Source organism: Tamandua tetradactyla, chromosome 9 (assembly GCF_023851605.1).
Source record: "Tamandua tetradactyla isolate mTamTet1 chromosome 9, mTamTet1.pri, whole genome shotgun sequence".
In the NCBI taxonomy this organism is placed as follows: Eukaryota; Metazoa; Chordata; class Mammalia; order Pilosa; family Myrmecophagidae; genus Tamandua; species Tamandua tetradactyla.
Genome location: NC_135335.1, coordinates 86,742,920 through 86,761,152, shown reverse-complemented (window position 1 = coordinate 86,761,152; position 18,233 = coordinate 86,742,920). Strand labels below are relative to the sequence as shown.

At 32.4% G+C, this 18,233-nt stretch overlaps 1 protein-coding gene across 8 annotated transcripts in view; it reads right to left on the bottom strand.

Annotated features, from left to right (window-relative positions):
- NIPBL (NIPBL cohesin loading factor) overlaps positions 1 to 18,233 on the bottom strand; it is a 230,179-nt gene that overhangs the window by 84,314 nt on the left and 127,632 nt on the right. For 7 of the 8 annotated variants that reach the window (XM_077116990.1, XM_077116994.1, XM_077116995.1 and 4 more), the window contains 4 exons: positions 17,875 to 18,026; positions 7,086 to 7,246; positions 6,104 to 6,200; positions 2,201 to 2,827 (listed from right to left, as the gene is read on the bottom strand). In XM_077116990.1, coding sequence (XP_076973105.1) covers positions 2,201 to 2,827; positions 6,104 to 6,200; positions 7,086 to 7,246; positions 17,875 to 18,026 — 1,037 coding nt within the window. The remainder of the gene's footprint in view (positions 1 to 2,200; positions 2,828 to 6,103; positions 6,201 to 7,085; positions 7,247 to 17,874; positions 18,027 to 18,233) is intronic. The other variant, XM_077116996.1, reaches the window with a different exon arrangement.

The following is an 18,233-nucleotide window of genomic DNA, read 5'->3' as shown; positions in this document are numbered from 1 at the left end:
GACCTGCTTGCCACTGGACAACTGAGATTCTGCATCTAAAGAATGTTCAGACAAATCAAAGGTGTCTGGTGGCACCTAAATTCCAAAGGTTTTCAAATAAATCCATGAAATAACAGGAACATGGCTTTCAGAAAACAGTATAGAAATGACAACACTAACATGGTTATACAAAATTAGAATAACCGCTTTGAGAAAACACACGTTAACTAATTTAAATAAAAATAAAAACCAGACAGTGCTAATGAATACTTTTTTCCTACTCTGATCTTTAACAGCAACAGTTAACTGTTTTTACCAAGATCGAAGTCAACTCTGCCCATTTAACTTTTCAATTATCTTTGCCATAGCTACACCATCACAGATTGTAGAAAAAGCTGTTTAGATAACTGAAAGTAAAATATATATTAGAAGTTCCTTTAAGAATAGTATACTTCTTGATCTTGTTTTACTCTTCTAAAGAAAAGGTAACAGTCTAAAATACACAATTACATCTATTTACTTTCTTTACTACTCTTATTTTCATTCAGTTTATAAAAGCAAAATCTCTGGTTTTGATAATTACAATAAAATAAAAGTTCAGAAAAGTTAAAAATAAAAAAAGCTTACTATTTCCTCTGTTTTGTCCCAACCAACAACTAAAAAAAAATTTTAAAATTATGCTTTTTAAGAACACACAATTTTCCAGAACACAGATTTAAATGTCATGCAAACATTCAGTTCAGATCAGGCAATCATAACATTTTATATATTTTATAACATTTTATATGTTTCTCACAAAATTACCTATCACAGGATTCAGGAATTTGGGATCGATTAACATGATCAAGAGAAGAGAAGCAGAGTAACGATACTCTCCTCATTTGACATGCATGTACGTTTCTAAGAGATAAGTGGAGGAGATATACTTTGCTATACATATAGTTGTTTATCGCATGGACCACACAATGCAAGCCCAAGAGAAAGAGAATAAGGAACATGCTACTTCATCCCTAACATGAAACATTTACTAGTTAAAAAAAAAACAAACTCCCTAGCCAACAAATACCCCTAGCAATCTCTTTATTTGCACCTTTTAAGATTCATATCCTTTGCAAACATTAGTACAATAATTACTAAATACAGCCTACTTTTTTTTCAAACATTGTTAAAAAGAGCCATTACAATAGACAGAAAGTGTAACATGTCCTCAATGTTTCTCAGCATAGGAACCCAGTTATATGGTAATGATACTGTCACACACTGAAGATCATATATAAAAACGGAGTTCTACCCAACATAGAGACATTTCTGTTCTACAATTACCAAAAAAGAAAATGATTATTGTAAACCAACCTAGGATATTTAATTATGCTTTACATCATAAAGTGTGCTTTGATTTGAATGATCAAATGTGTATATGCATTTTAAGGGCATCAAATTCATAAATTATTTTACTAATTTCAATCACTGATGTATCCAGCGTCTCAAAACTGTCAAGAGATTTTATATATAGAATAAAATAAGAAGAAGTTACTAGGGTCTTATTTTTATTTGATTATAAAAGCATGCAAAAAAAGCCCACAAAGTCATAGAAGAGGTATGTCTTGAAACTCCATCCTAATACACTATTCAGATAAAAGGGAACACTTCACTTTAATTACCATCAGAAAAAGCTGCTTGATTCCTAATGTTCGCTATTTAATACTAGCTTAAAACTTTCTATAATTTGTTTACTAAAAAAAAAATCACATTATTAAAATGACAGATTACAAAGCAAGTGAAAAATCTAAATGTATAATCCCATATGCACACTTAAATTATTAAATTTACTACTTCAAAATAATTCTATAGCAGTTATCCTTGCTTTGTCAGAAAAAAGTTGAAGATGCATAACTATATTAACATAACTTAAAGAAATGTATATGACATAGAAATGGTAAGGTACATTTTAGTAGGAGAACACAAATAAAATCACATAGTATATAACAAGTGGTTGACCTAAGGTACAGAATTACCAAATCTCAAGTACATAGGTGCTTCACAGAAAAAATGGAATTTAAAAGTTAAGAATTAAACTTTTGAGGTGCGGGTATAATAATATGAATATACTTCAGAAGAGGCATAAAGATTTATAAAAATATAATAGGAATAAAAAGTTACTTTCAAATTTTGACATATATTTGCTCCCAAGGATGAAATGGTAACATTGAGATTATTTTACCTTTATCCTGAACTTCTTTTGAAAAGCGCTCCCTTTCAATAGCTGATTCTCTTTCTATTCGCTCAATTTCAGCCAAAGCATCCAATTCCACTTCATCATAGATAGGTCCCTGTTGTGATACCTGTTGCTGATTGTGTACCACAGAAGTCTGGGGTTGTTTTGTAGCAACTGAAGTGTTCTGTTGTAAAACAGGCACTTGATTTGCTGGAAGGAATGCTGTTTGTTCTTGCTGCGACAAACACTGAGCAGCATTTAGTGGGCGGTTTACATCCTGTGGAGTAACGGGTGTTTTTGAAGTCTGTCCTGGGTACTGCACATTAAAAGGAATATCATTTTCTGAAACATTGCTATTTTCCATACCAGAAAGCATATCCTCTTGCTGGTCCATGTCTGAAGATCTTACACGGGAAAGTCTTAATGTAAGTTTAGTAGAGTCCTTGGAAGGAGAACTAATGATATCATACATTGCAGCTTTCTCACTCTGATCTTTTTCATCCTTTCCCAATTTCATTTTCTTTTGCTTCTTTTGTTTTCTTTCTGGAGAATCTAGCAATATGTCTGGTGGAACATCTCGAGGTGATGAACAAGGTAGAGGCTGAGATTGCAGGATTAAAGGTGGTCTGGATCCTAGAAAAAAAATTCAACAGCAGTGAACAGTTGTGCTGCTTTCACATTTTCCTATAGAGTGACAGAAATATAAAATAAGTAGCAATATAGTGATGCTTCAAGGAATATCAAGAAATTATCTAATTCAAGTCCTTATATGTATAAGATTAAAGGAGGGCCAGAGACTTGAATCCCAGTTTCTTAGCTTGCTGGTGGATGAGCTAGGTTTAGAACCAAATGCATATTCAATCTTTTATAATAGTATAATTGATATTTTTGTGACTATAAAGCACAAAAACCAAGTTACAAAAGGGCAAAAGAGTTCGTTAAGTATACAACACAAATATTTTGGGCATGATAATTTCTATTCTTTCACTGATGATCCATATCAAATAGGAAAATCGATATATCCTAATATCTAAAATAAAAGTAAGTCTTTGTCAAATCATACAAAAATCACAAATTAATCCTAGACAGTACATTCACCTGAATATTACTGGTCTGAAAAAGAAAGTGGGAAAATTTATAATTACTTGAGTCTCTACTCATTCACAAACTGATGGTAAAATACTGATTAAAAAGGTACAAAATGGAAATACAGAAAATCTTCTGGATAACCTTTCAGATGAATATTTTCCCTCTGACATCTCTCAAAGCAAATATATTTTGTAGGTAATTTAGCTTTTGCTATGAAAACAAATGTCTTTAATAGTTTTTTTTAACAAGGGCAGGCATACCGGGAATTGAACCTGGGTCTCTGGCATGGCAGGTGAGGACTCTGCCTGCTGAGCCATTATGGCCCACCCTTTTGATACATTTTAACAGTAAAAAGTTTAAATATACTGCCTAATTTGGATTTTTTAATTACTGAATAATTATTTAATAATAATGAATTAAAATTCCTAGATATTCCTATAATTCTCATGTTTAAATGTTTAAAATAACTTTCATTTACAAATAGGAATTATTTTTACACTCAGGTCACCTTTCTTCTCTTTCTCCCTCCACTTAACATCATTTACATATTCTCAACTTGCTAATTCTCCTTTTTAAGAAAAATATGAAAGTCCAGCAAATTTAAATGCTCAATAAAACATCTTGAGCTGAGATCTCAGTAAATTACCTAATGCTACATGACACAGGAAGTGTTAAAAATAAGCTAATCAAATAGAAAATCTTCCTAATTAACAAGCTGTTAAGTGAGGAAAAACAACAGATAAGCTTCAGAAAGAAAAGTATAATGTTATCTGAGTTATTTATGCAAATCTATTTTTTGTCATTAGACTATTCATTAATGTCTTAAAACCCATAGGAAATTATAAAAACTGGTCAAGAATAAAAGCACTTTACAGAAAGAATTTAAACTTAGGTATGTCTTAATTTAAGTTTCCTTTTTTTAACAAGCATGAAGACTAGAGGCTGGATAAGACTAGTTTTACTTTATTAGAACACCAATTCATAACATGTCCAAATGTATAAGATAAATAAAATGAGAATTTTATAAAATGATTTTTCCATGTTACATAAATCTACTTTGAATTAGCAATGTTAATATGTTAAACCTAAAATAAAACTTTCTAGAGAGTATAACTTTTGAATAAAGTCTGGGAAATATGCTCTTGGAGTAATTGGCTACAAATATCACTTTGAACTCATACAAATCAAAAGATTGGTTTTAGACTGAGCTTTAAGACATTAAAAGGAAATGACATTAACACTTTTTGGGCCATTTACTTTGTGTCCCAGCTTGTGCAAGGTGCTATGCTTATCAATTCATTTAATTTTTACAACAATCTTGAAGAGTATTATCATATCCATATTGGAGAAAAGGAAAGTTAAGAAAAGAAAGTTAAGGTTAAGAAATTTGTCCATGAATATGTAATTAGCAAACTGAAAAATTTAAATCCAGATTTTCTGAACTCCTAGTTATTATACACCATATAGTTTTTCTAATTTAAGTTTCCATGGCAAATTATATATGCTTTAAAACAAACTTAAAATTCCAAAAAATTTACCCATAAACCAATTGACTTACAATACACACACTCTTTAAAACTAGTTGGAAAACATCCTCACAAATGCATTAGTCATCAGAAGCCCCAATTTATAGATAAAATTATCTATCAATTCATTTATCCTCAAGAATTAAAAGAATAATAGGCTGCTTGTACAGATCAACCCCCTATACCCTGTTTCCTTCGAGGAAATCTGATTAACATCTCACTCTGGCAACAGTTGAGGGAGAGCCATCAAACTTTAATGCCTAACCTGCAAAAAGGGTTACTTTGAAAGCTGTTCTCTCAGAAGCTGGGTTACCTTTACCCCTAAAAATTCATAGCATTTTAGAATTAGAATGGCTCAACCTTTACCTCATGAATCCTGATAATGAAAAATCATCAGCCTGCAAATTTAAGGCCAAATACGGATTTAAGTTCATAATTTAGTGAATATATTATAAGCAGGAAATCATTCAAGGCTATTTGGGAACTCAAAGATAAATAAAATAAAATTTATGTCCATAAGATAGTAGAGGATCAATTATTAGAAAAAAATATACACTAATGGCTTGAGGAGATTAGGGGAGGGATCATGGAAAATCATCCATTTAAAGTACACCTTTAAAGGTAGGTAGGATTTTTATAAGCAGAGATGAAAGTAGATGTGATAGATTTAGGAAGGTAACACAGAACAGGCTAGATCTGGTAACTGCGAGGAAAGAGAAAACTCTAGATGACTTCAAAATTTCAAGTTAAGATGACTCAGGATTGGGATACCATTAAGAGAGATAGGAATAACAGAAAGAAGAGTTAGAACAATTTTGAACATGAAAAGTTTTGTTAGCTATCTAGAAAGGAGATGAAGAGTTACAATTTTGGAGACAAGACTGGAGGTGTAGACACTAATTTGGGAGACACTGATTTGTTCATATAAGTAATCAATGTTGTTATAAAACAGAATAAAATATCCAAGGAAGAGAGTAAAATGGGAGATTAAAAAGTCTAGGAAATATTGAAAAATGAGAGAGCAGGGAGAGGAGATAATTAAGAAAAAGCAAAGAAAGAAGTAGGAGGAAAACAGGTGGGCTAGATATGAAATAAGAATTTTTGGGGGGGAGTAGGGAGGGAGTTACAGGAGAACCCCATGATCTAGGCCTGTTTAAGTACAGGTTTATTTATTGTTCTACACAATAAATGAAAACAGTAGAGAATAACTTTTTGGTATCTACTCACTGACATTTTAGTTCTTTACTCAACTTGAAATATGAAATGCTGAAGCAAATTTTAGTTACAATAATACCTTTAGGAGTTCCATCACTTCCAGCAGGGGAACATACTGGTTGTGGAGACCTCAAGGGAAATGATGCTGCATTCCTCATTGTTGAAGAATCTCCATCCTAGGATACACAATTCATATGTTTAATGATAGGAGAGGTTTTAGAGAAATCTTAAAGAGAACCAATAAAAGACATAAATTACTGACAGGTAAAGTGTTGGTATTCAAAAGCATAATTCTTCTGAACTTTCCTGTTTTCTTCTTGGTAAATCTTAGGAGAATTGGAATTGTATCCAAAAGAACCAACAGCCTAAGCATGGCAATGAATAAGAAAATTGGTGTTACTAGTAGTATGCTCCGTTATTCTTTGCTATTTTCTACAAAAGGAGCTGTGAACATCCTACCAGGATGTAAATGTCTCAAGACAGAGTCCACTTTCATCTCTGTTATCCTAAGGGCTAAGATAATTCTTATTTCTTTTATAGAGAAACACATAGCTTACATTGAGAATACCATCAAATCAATAACAAGACAAATTTCCAATATGTGTAATCTTTTAAAAATATCAAAGCAAAATTAAATTTTTAGGGAAAAAAGCTTTATACAGGTCTTAAAGAGAAAAAGACCCAGGCATTAATAAATGACAGTTCATTATTGTGGTGATCAGTTGTTAATAACTTAAAACTGAAATTATATTTCATTAAGAACCTAAACCTGTATATCAGGAATTAGCAAACTTTCTCTATAAAAGACAGACAGTAAATATTTTAGATTTTATGGGCCACTTTCAGACTCTGTGTCATATTGCTCTTCATTGTTAATTTTTTTTTTACAACTTTTTAAAAACCTAGACTAAGCACTGCAGGTACAGGAACCATCTTGCTCATAGATTCTCAGTACTAGCACAATCCTAGATAAATGGCAGATACCCTTTAAACACTTGTGGAATTGAAATACTAAGTTGTTAAGACTATTTTATTACCTTAATGATACTAATATTACATACGTCACTACTTAGCCTGTGCACCATGTGTAGGTAGTCGTCACTTGAGCCATGTCTAGGATTATCAGCATGATGATTAGCTGAATTGCCAGACAACGGACCAGAAACTTTATTATCATGTATATTTCTCAAACCACCTGCAACGATGGGACTTGATACTGATGCTGAAATTAAAAAGAAAGAGTTTTATAAAATTTTTAGAGACTAATAATGGTTCACAAAAAATAGAGTATACACAAAGTACAGACACTATAACGAATACTCATTTGGTGACTATATATATATAGCTTGATCAATTTTTATATTGTGCCAGAGGTCATTCAGATCTATTTTTGTAAAGTAAAACATAACAGATATGAATGAGGTGCCTCGATCATCTGTATCTCCCTAGAGATAACCACTACATTGAATTTGCAGTTCATTCTATCTATCATACATTTATAGCTTTTCTATAAATGTATTCCTAAATAATACACAGCATTATTTTTTTCTTAGTTTTGTTTTTTTTTACACAGAATTATTTTGCATATTGTAACTTTATATAAATGGTAAATATCCTTCTATAAATCTTTTTATTTCAACTTTATGCTGAGATTTATCCATTTTTATATAAATAGTTTTCAACTGATTTATTTTAAACATTACAATATAATTCTGTCATATAATATACACAATTTACCCATTATGTTGGATGTTTAAATTGCTTAAAAAATGTTGTTGTCATAAACAGTGCTGCAATGTATATTCAAATATGTGGCTCCTTGTACAAATGTTTAAGAGCTCTAGGGTATAATACCTGGAGTGAAATTGCTGAATATACCCATTTTAGACTTCAGTAAATATTAACAATTATCTTTTCCAATTATTTATGGCCATTAATACTCCACTTAATAGGATAGGAGAGACTTCTGCTTTAAATCCTAGACAACAATTTTTGTCAGTCTGAGGGTGGGAAATGTGTATGCTTGCCATTTTAATCTGTATTTGATTACTAGTGAAGTCAGGCATCTTTTCATGAGTACCAGCTATTCTGATTCCCTCTTGTGTAGGTAGTCTATGCACATCTTTTGAACATTTTTTCTACTGGTTTTTGTCTTAATAACCTGTGAGAATTCTTCATATAGTCTTGAAGGATATTATTTGTAACCAACAAATAATATCCCCTTATCAGATTTTGGTCTGTTTTAAGAAATCCTCCTTAATACAAGTCATAAATATAATCTGTATTATCTTCTAAAAGGTTTACAGGTTATTATCTTCTAAAAGGTTTATTATCCTCCTTAATACAAGTCATAAATATAATCTGTATTATCTTCTAAAAAGTTTACAGTTTCGCTTTTCATAGTTTACTTTTTTAAAGACATTTTCCATTGTGGTAGAAAATGAATAACATAAAATTTACCATTTTAACCATTTTTAAGTGTACAATTCAGTGGCAGTAAGTAAATTTGCTATATTGTAACCACTACCACTATCCATTTCCAGAAGTTTTTAGACATCCCAAACAGAAATTCTGTACTCATTAAGCAGTAACTACCCATTCTCCTCTCCCTCCAGCCCCTGGTAAACAGCATTGTATTTCCTATCTTTATGAATCTGCCAATCCTAGATTGCCCATAAAGATGGAACTCTACAATACTTGTCCTTTTGTGTCTGGCTTATGTCATTTAGCATATTGTATGCAAGGTTCACTGTAGCATTCTTTTTTATGGCTGAAAAATATTTCATCATACACATATACCACATTTTGATTGTTCATTCACCTAATGATAGACACTTGGGCTGCTTCCACCTTTCGGCTATTGTGAATAACGTGCTACGAACACTGGCATACAAGTATTCATTTGAGTCCCTGATTGCAATTCTTTTGAGTATATACCTAGGAGTGGAATTACTGGATCAAAAAAGACAGTAATTCTATGTTCAACTTTTTGAGGAATTGCCAAACTGTTTTTTACAATGGCTGCACCATTTGACATTCCCATCAGCAACGTGTGAGAGCTCTTATTCTTCCACATACTCAGTGAACACTTCATGTTCCAATCTTTAATTATAGCCACACTAGTGGGTAGGAAGGGTTATCTCACTGTGGTTTTGATTTGTATACCCTCATGATTAAAGAAATAGAGCATCTTTTCATATGCTATCTGGCCATTTGTGTATTTTCTTTGGAGAAATGTTTATTAAAGTCTTTGCCCATTTTAAATTGAGTTGCTTAACTTTTTATTGTTGAGTTGTAGGAGTTCTTTATAGATTTTGAATATTAAACCTTTTATCAAGGGTATGATTTCTGAACATTTTTTTCCATACTAAAAGTTTTCTTTTCACTTTAACAGTGGCCTTTGTTTTAATATTGAGTCTTCCTGCCTGTGAAGTGACATAACACTCCATATTGGAGGGGTTTATTTCTTTCAAAAGTTTTATAATTTTCTTCAACAGTGGGTCTTGTCCACATTAACATTAAATTTATTCCTAGACATTTTATGGTTTATCTTAAAATTCTTAAAAATTTAATTCTTAATCTTTAAGAAGATTATACTTCTCCCTTGAGGGATAGGAGAAAAAATATGGAACTATTAAACTTTGCCACCAGGGAACCTATGATACCGTGTCAAACATTAGGGACACCGAAATCAGAAGGCCAAGCCCTTGATCTTGAGGCTTGCTCCTGTGAGGCTTATGCATGTAGCACAAAAGCTTAGCCTACCTATAGGTATGCCTAAGAGTTACTTTTGGAGGACCTTTTATTGCTCAGATGTGGCTTCACGCTCTCTAAAGCCAACTCTGCAAGTGAAATCATTGCCCTCCCATCACTTTGTGGGACACGACACCCTGGGGTGAAAGTCTCCCTGGAGGCGTGGGAGATGACTCCCAGGGATGAGTCTGGTCCTGACACTATGAGATCAACAATGCCATCCTGACCAAAAGGGGGAAAAGAAGTGTAACAAATAAGGTATCAGTGATTGAGAGAGTTAAAATAGAGTCAAGAGGCTACTCTGGAGGTCACTCTTATGCAAGATTCAGTTAGACATTGCCATCTATCATAACTTGCCAAACCCCAACCAAATCCATTCCAGCCAATCCTAAAGAACACCTATGACAATATATAGATTCTACAAAGATTCCATGCAATAGGGTAACTTTCCAGAAACCTACAACTTCCAGATGGGTCCCTGGAGCAGATAAGTCCTGAAATACAGAGGGGCCAGCCTCTCGAGAACATCAGCTAGTTGCATCTCCCTACCCCATATTACTGATAGCCCCTTCCAACATGAAAAAGTTAGAATGGCTATAGCCCAAATACCCCTAAAGTATAGGAGAAATATCAAAGAGTGTGGAGTTATACAGAGAAAGTAGGGCTTAACAAATGACTATGATTGCTGAATCATTATATGGATATTTCTTTTAGTCTCCAGTATCTTAGAGCAGCTAGAAGTAAAAACCTAAAATGTGGAATTGTAACCCATATCCAACTCTGAAATCTGTTCCACAACTAATTGTTGCTCTGTGCTTTGAAATTTATTGCTTTTTCATATATATGCTTTTTTCTTTTTTTACAAAAAAGAAAAAAAAATCAATTGTCATGATAAAAAATATTTATTCCTTTTAGCCTCCAATGTTTCGGAGCAGCTAGAAAGAAAAATCTGAGATGATGGTATGGTAGCCCATGGCAAACTCTGGGATCTATCCTGTAAGTATTTGTTGAAGAGAGTCTTGAAAATCATTACTTTATGTTTTCTTAGCTTTGTATATATGCTATATTATACAGTAAAAAAGTTAAAAATTAAAAAAAAAGATATTTTTGGTGTACAAAAATTGCAATTAATTTTAGTATAACAATCTTGTATCCAGTAACTCTGAGAAACACTTCTAATAACTCTAATATTATCGGTGGCTACTCTTGGATTTTCTATGAAGACAACTGTATCATCTGAAAATGACATTTTGCTTCTTCCTTACCAATAATTACAGTTTTGCTTTATGTTTCTTCTCTTCCTGTATTGGCTAGGATGTCCACTACACACCAATTGCAGGAAATCATGTCCTATCCATGATTTCAAAGGGAATGTTCCTACTTTTTCACCACTAGTTGGACAGCCTTTCCAGGGTAAGATTATGATAGTCTATTCTTATTTCATGAACATTTTTAAAAACAGGAATTGAAGTTGAACTTTCTTTTTGAATTAAGAGGCTCACATGGTCCCTACTCCCTTATTTAGCATTATATTAACAATCTAATGCTAATCAATCTTATGATTTCTTATGTACATAAAATTGTTATATATGTTGATACATTATTTCAAAATTTACTAACACTTTATTTAGAAATTTTGTTTCCATGTTCTCTATGTTGTGACTGGCCTATAATTTCCCTTTTCTATACTTCATTCGATTTCATCAAGATAATTATACAAAGCTATGAATTAATTGGGAGAGAGCTGACTTGTTTTTCTGGAATAGTTTAAGATTAGATTATCTCTTCCTTGAACGTTTGGTAGAACTTGACATTAAAAACCAGTCTAAGCATATTTTGATCTTCTCCCCTTTTAAGGGAAGAGATTTTGAACTACTCAGTAAAGTATACATATTTTAAATTACAATACTGTCAAACTCTCTCTAAAAAAGTAACAATTTATATCCCTATCAAGGCTCTTAGTTCATATGTCTCCGTATCCTTGCTATTAGTGGGTATTGTACAGTTATAAAATGTTCACAAACTTGACTGGTATAAAATTTTATTTCATTTTGTTTTCTATCTGTATAATTTTGAGCCATGCAGCCATATTTTCATATATTTATTAAACCTTTTTACATCCAATTTTCTGTATCCAAGCTTTTATTCTTTTTCAGTAAATTGTCTGTTTACCTCTTTAGTCTATTTTTGTCTTGTTTTTTTATCAGCCTATGAGATCTTGGTATGTTAAAAAAATGTTTTGTGCTCATAATAAATGCTGCAAATATTTTCCCAATATCTACTTGTTATTGTGTATGGTCTTCCCTCTCACAAAGAAATTTATAACAAATCATTCTATTTCTTTCATTTCTGGATTCCAGGTTTTATGTGTGCTTAGAAATAAGGCCTTTTCATGTTTAAAAGTACCAAAAATTCAACCATATTTTCTTCTAATTTTGTGACTTATAATAAAACTAACTTATACAATCAACCCATCACTATTAAACAATTTATTCTCCACTATGTTTAAAATTAAATTAAGAAATGTAAATGCCACAGTTAGAATGACAGAATTAGAAAACTGCCATTTTCCTAAAACAACCAGTGAAAAAGTGATGAAGTAAGGATCATTACTGGACGCTAAGCCCTTTAAGTAAAAAGTTACTGGGAGATGGAAAAGAAATGTATCAAAATAAGGTTGCAGTGGCTAGGAGATTTCAAATAGAGTCAAGAGGTTATTCTGGAGGCTATTACTCTTATACGAGCATCAGCTAGGTATTGCAAATTGCCACAGTATGCCAAGCCCTAACCAACAATATTCTTGAAAATCCTAAAGAATACCCAGGGCTATATCTGAGTCTATAATAGTTTCACTCAGTTTATTTTTCAAAAACCTAAAACCTCTAGATTGTCTCTATGCCAGAGAAGTCATGATACCCAGAGGTACAGTTGTATCCCACTACCCCATAATGTTGAAATTTTTTTTCAACATGAAGAAGTTAGGAATCGATCATTGCCCAAATATCCCTAAAGACTGAGAGAAGGAACAAATGAAGAGGAAGGAGTTGTAATGGAGAAGATAGGATTTAACAAACAAATATGACTACTGAATCATTATACTGATATTTATTTTTGGTCTCCAGTGTATTAGAGAAGATAGAAAATAGCTGAAATTGTGGAACCATAACCAATATCATACTTTGAAGTTGGAGCCATAATTACTTGTTAAAATGTACTTTGAAATCTATCACTTTCCTGCATGTATGACATATTTCCAAATAAAAAATGCTTTAAAAAAAGTTACTGGGAATCAGTATATTTGAATAATCAAAAAACTAATACCACAGATAATTCAGTACTTGTTGCAAAAGAAAAAAATACATTCTTTACAATGAAGAGATCAGGTGATCACTATCAAATATCACTAATAATAATACCACTTAACATTATATACTTTCTGATGTAATGCGATATAAAGTACAAACATTACATACGGATTATTCATGTCAAAAATACATTACTGGAAAGTAATCAAGCTTTAAAACCAACTTCCAGTTTATAGGAAATATAGGGGGTATATGAAAAGTAAAGCACTATGAGGAAACAGTGAAGTCCAGATGGGACATTCTGCAACAAAACTGGCACAAACTCTTCAAAACAAAAACTGTCACGGAAGAAAAAAGATAGGGTATGTTTTAGATTAAAGAGCCAAAAAAGATGTAAAGACCAAATGCAAAATGTGAGGAACTAGATTATATTATACTTTAAACAGAGGAGAAAAAAACTTATGAAAGACCTATTTGAAATAATTGGTGAAAACTGAATGCAGATGATATTATAGAGCTGCTTTCACTTTTTTAGGGGTTAATTATTACATTTGATGGGTATACAGAAGAATCTCAATCTTTAGAAGATGTATTTAAGGGCAAAGTGTGGTTATATCTGTTGGGGAAGGGTTTCATTGTGCTATTCTTTCAACTTTTTGGCACGGTTACAATTTTTAAATATAAAGTTAGGAAAAATATTTTAACTACTACCTTTCTGGTACTCTAATTCCCATAGATATTTGCCTTATTTGGCGATTTTTTTTCTGTCCTACTGATCTTTCCATTTGTTTCTCATGATACTAAATTTTCTTATTTAGAATAATTTAAATATCTGGTTGAAGCTAAGCCATTAGTAACTTTTTTACTTCCTCAAGTACCTGGGAATTAAACAAATGACTCCTTATTGAAAAGGCCCTCAAATTTATTTCTTTTGATGCTGTAATCTCAATTTATGCTTTCAAAGAAGCTGAATTTATTTTGTTAAAAGACATCAGCACAGTATTAAGAGTAAAAAAAAATACATACTTTCCTACACACATTTAGATCTTTGTAGACATTTCCATAAGACAAAATGTGCACTTTGAGGTTGTACAGACCCATGTGTCCCACAGAGTAACACTACAAATATAAATAAGTTCTTTCATGAAATACTTCAAAGGTATGAATCTTGTACAAAGAGTATATTAATTCAGGATATAGGGGAAAATTGCAATTGCATGCTATGGGTTATGTTTAACAGGAAAACATCAATAGTACCACAGGAACAACAGGGGTAAAAAATGGGGTGTGGGACAAGAGCTAAGGGAGGTTTCGATTTTCTATTTGGTAAGGGGGTATTATCGGTCACCTCTCTCTTAGGAACAATGAAATTATCTAAAATTGAGACTGTTGATGGACTGCTGACTTTGGACATTACACATGATGTCTAATGAATGGAGGTGGCTGAAGGATGCACCGACTGAGAAGTATATTGGTGAACAATGGTGTATACATATGATAGAATATTGTGTGGCTACAAAAGGAATGAAGTTCTGAGACACAAAACATTGTGAATGAACATGTGTGACATTTGGTGAGGCAAAATAAGCCAGAAACAAAAGAGCAATTATCGTATGGTCTCATTCAGAAAATACTTAACAGAAAACAGGGGCCTAGACCATAAGCTCTTTATAGCAGTTACATTTAACCTGGAGTGGTAATTATTATTTCTGGATTTTGAGAGGCTGTTTTTTATATGCATAAATTGGTATATAGAGTTAAAAACAAAGCCAATCAAGTCGGGATTTGGAATACTGGGGTAAGGAAGACAATGTCTATATTTTAGAACTCATCTATTCTGAGATCAAAGGAAGAAAAGCTTATTTTGTGCAGAACCTAAATTTTATGTAGCACATAAATCTAACTCAATCTGTCTGCATAGATTATTTAAACAATCCAAACAAAGGGAGCCCAGAATAAGAATGAGGGCCTTGAATCCTGCATAATGTAATCCAATGTCCGGATACATCCCAGAGTATATTAAGTAAGTAATTAAAAGTATTGGCAAAGTTCCTTGAAGGATGGGAGGGATGGGAGAATAAATATGAAACTATTAAACTTTACCACCAGGGAAACCCCTGACACTGTGTCAAACATTAGAGACATCCAAATCAATAGGTGAAGCCCTTGATCTTGAGGTTTGCTCTTGTGAAGCCAATGAATGTAGCAGAGAAGATTAGCCCCTACTTAAAGGTATGCCTAAGAGTTACTTCCAGAGGACCAGGAAGCTGCTCAGATGTGGCATCATTCTCTCTAAGCCCAACTCTACAAGTGAAATCATTGCCCTCCTCACTATGTGAGACATGACATCCAGAGGTAAAAGTCTCCCTGGTGGCGTGGGAGATGACTCCCAAGGATGAGTCTGGCCCTGGTACCGTGGGATCAATAATGCTATCCTGACCAAAAAGAGAAAAGTGTTAACAAATAAGGTATCAGTGGCTGTGGGATTTGGATAGAGTCAAGAGGCTACTCTGGAGGCTACTTTTACACAAGCTTCAGTTAGACATTGCTACCTATCACAGTTTGCCAAACCCTAACTAAAACCACTCCTAAAGAATTAGCCAATTCTAAAGAACACCTATGGCACTATATAAGAGTCTACAAAGGTTCCATGCAAAAAGTTAGAATGACCATGGCCCAAATACCATTAAAGAGTGGGATAAAGATCAAAGGTGATCACAGTAGAGTTATACAGAGAAGGTCGGGCTTAACAAATGAGTATGAATGCTGAATCAGTACACTGATACTTTTTTTAGTCTCTAGTACCTCAGAGCAGTTAGAAACAAAAACCTAAAATTGTGGAACTGTAATCATACCAAATTCTGAAATCTGTTCTACAACTAATTGTTGCAGTGTACTTTGAAATTCATTGCTTTTTTGTATATATGCTATTTTTCACAAAAAAGAAAAAAAAAGGGAAGGAACAGTATAATAGAAAGGATAGGATTTAACAAATGAACATCACTGCTGAATCAATATATTGATTTTCTTTTGGGCTCCAGTGTCTTAGAGTAGCTAAAAGAAAAAATGAAAAATCGTAGAACTATAACCCCTATCAAACTTAAAAATTTGTTGTATAACTACCTGTTAACAGGTACTTGAAAACTTACTGCCTTTCTGTATATACGTTATTTTTCAGAATTTAAAAAAAAAGGTTCCAAGCACTAGGGTAACTTTCCAGAAATCTACAACCTCCAGCTGGGTCCCTAGACAGTAAGTCTTGAAATGCAGAGGGGCCAGCCTCTCCAGAACATCAAATAGTTCCAGCCTCTTCCAATGTGAAAAAGTTAGAACAGGCATAGCCCAAATACCCCTAAAGTGCGGGAGAAAGATCAAAGGTGATAATGGAGTTATACAGACAAGGTAAGGTTTAGCAAATGAGTATTACTGCTGAATCATTATATTGATATTTCTTTAAGTCTACAATATTTTAGAGCAGCTAGAAGTAAAAACCTAAAATGGTGGTAACTGAAATCTGTTCTCCAAATTGTTACTCTGTGCTTTGCAATTTATTGCTTTTTTGTATATGCTATTTTTCACAAAAAAGAAAAAAAATTTTCTTCTAGCCTCCAGTGTTTTGGAGCAGCTAGAAGGAAATTCATAACAAACTCTAGAGTCTGTTCTCTATCTGTTTGTTGAAGTATACTTTGAAAATCATTGCTGTCTTTCTTTTCTTTGTATATATGATTTATTTAACAATAAAAAAAATATTTAAAAAGAAAGAAATACACCCTTTGACTTTTTCCTTTGACTAATAACATTAATATGTTCCTCATACCTTGCCAAAGTTTAATATGCCAAAGTATATTAAGAGTTCACAAGCATTAAGCATCTACAGGACATAAGTACATTCACTACTCACACTAAATTCAGTATTTTACTGATATCTATTTCAAACATGTCTCCAAGTCTCTCCTTGAGTTAGTGTGTGAAATGGTCTCAACCTGATATTTCATTATTTACCTTTGGAAAACCAGAAGTAGGCTGTTTTGTTGGATAACTGAGTTAAAAATTATCCATGAACAATAAAAAACAAGATTATACCTAGAAACTAATGGTTGAGTCAGTGTTAAAAATTTGCCGTTAATTAAGTGGGAGAAAAACCACAGATGTTTGTTATATTTTCTATAATTGTACTTTAATGTCTTTTAAAAATTTTTTCCCAAAAAAGGTTAAATATATCTATACTAATAATGAATCAATTATTAAGTAGTCTTGAAGTAAATTCAAGGCAATACACCTTAAAATAACATCATTATATTCTCTATCAATATTTGACTTTAATTGAGAATTAATAATCTGACCCCAGAAATTTTTCATCTAAGATTAATTTTCCTATGCTATTACTGTATCAACTTCATATAGTCAATTTTTCACATTATAGGTGCTCTGCCAATTAAAACATACTTTCTTCTTTGACGTAATTCTACTATACAGGAAAACATCTAATAATAAAAGAACAGTCTTAATTTCTTAACTAAATATACTCAGTTATATAAAAACCTACTTTAAAGTGTCAAAATGGCCTTGTTCCTTTCACCTCTCAAACGTCAAATTTCCAATGATAAATATAACATGTTTTTAAATGTTTAAGCCATATCCTTAAAAATAAAATTGCCGATTAACAAATAAGTATGCAGTATAATATTTCAGTTTGTGTTTTCAAAATTATTAAAAGAAAGAACTGAATTTGCTTGGAATTACACTTAATTAGATTATATCACATTTCCCACTAAGGTAAAAACTTTCGTACCTTGCTGCATCTGTGGATGTGCTGTATAACTTGAAGGATGGGAATATGGCATGTATCCTGCAGGGCTTTGTGGGGCATATGGACTAGGCACTGGGCTATTTTGTTGTGGCAGAAATCTGTTCCCAGAGCTTGTCTGTGGTGGCACAAACCGGCTAAAACACAAAAGCTAAATAATGACTATCAAGAAATGAAGTAATATGCTATCTCCTGAAATTTCATTGTCAAATAACATCAAATACTAATTTATATATCATAAAATCTACACAAAAAGAACAATTTTGTAAAGCAGAAAACACACGAGAATTATTCACAATTAACAGTCTATTTAAAAGAATTAAATGAAGGAGTATTGGTAAAAC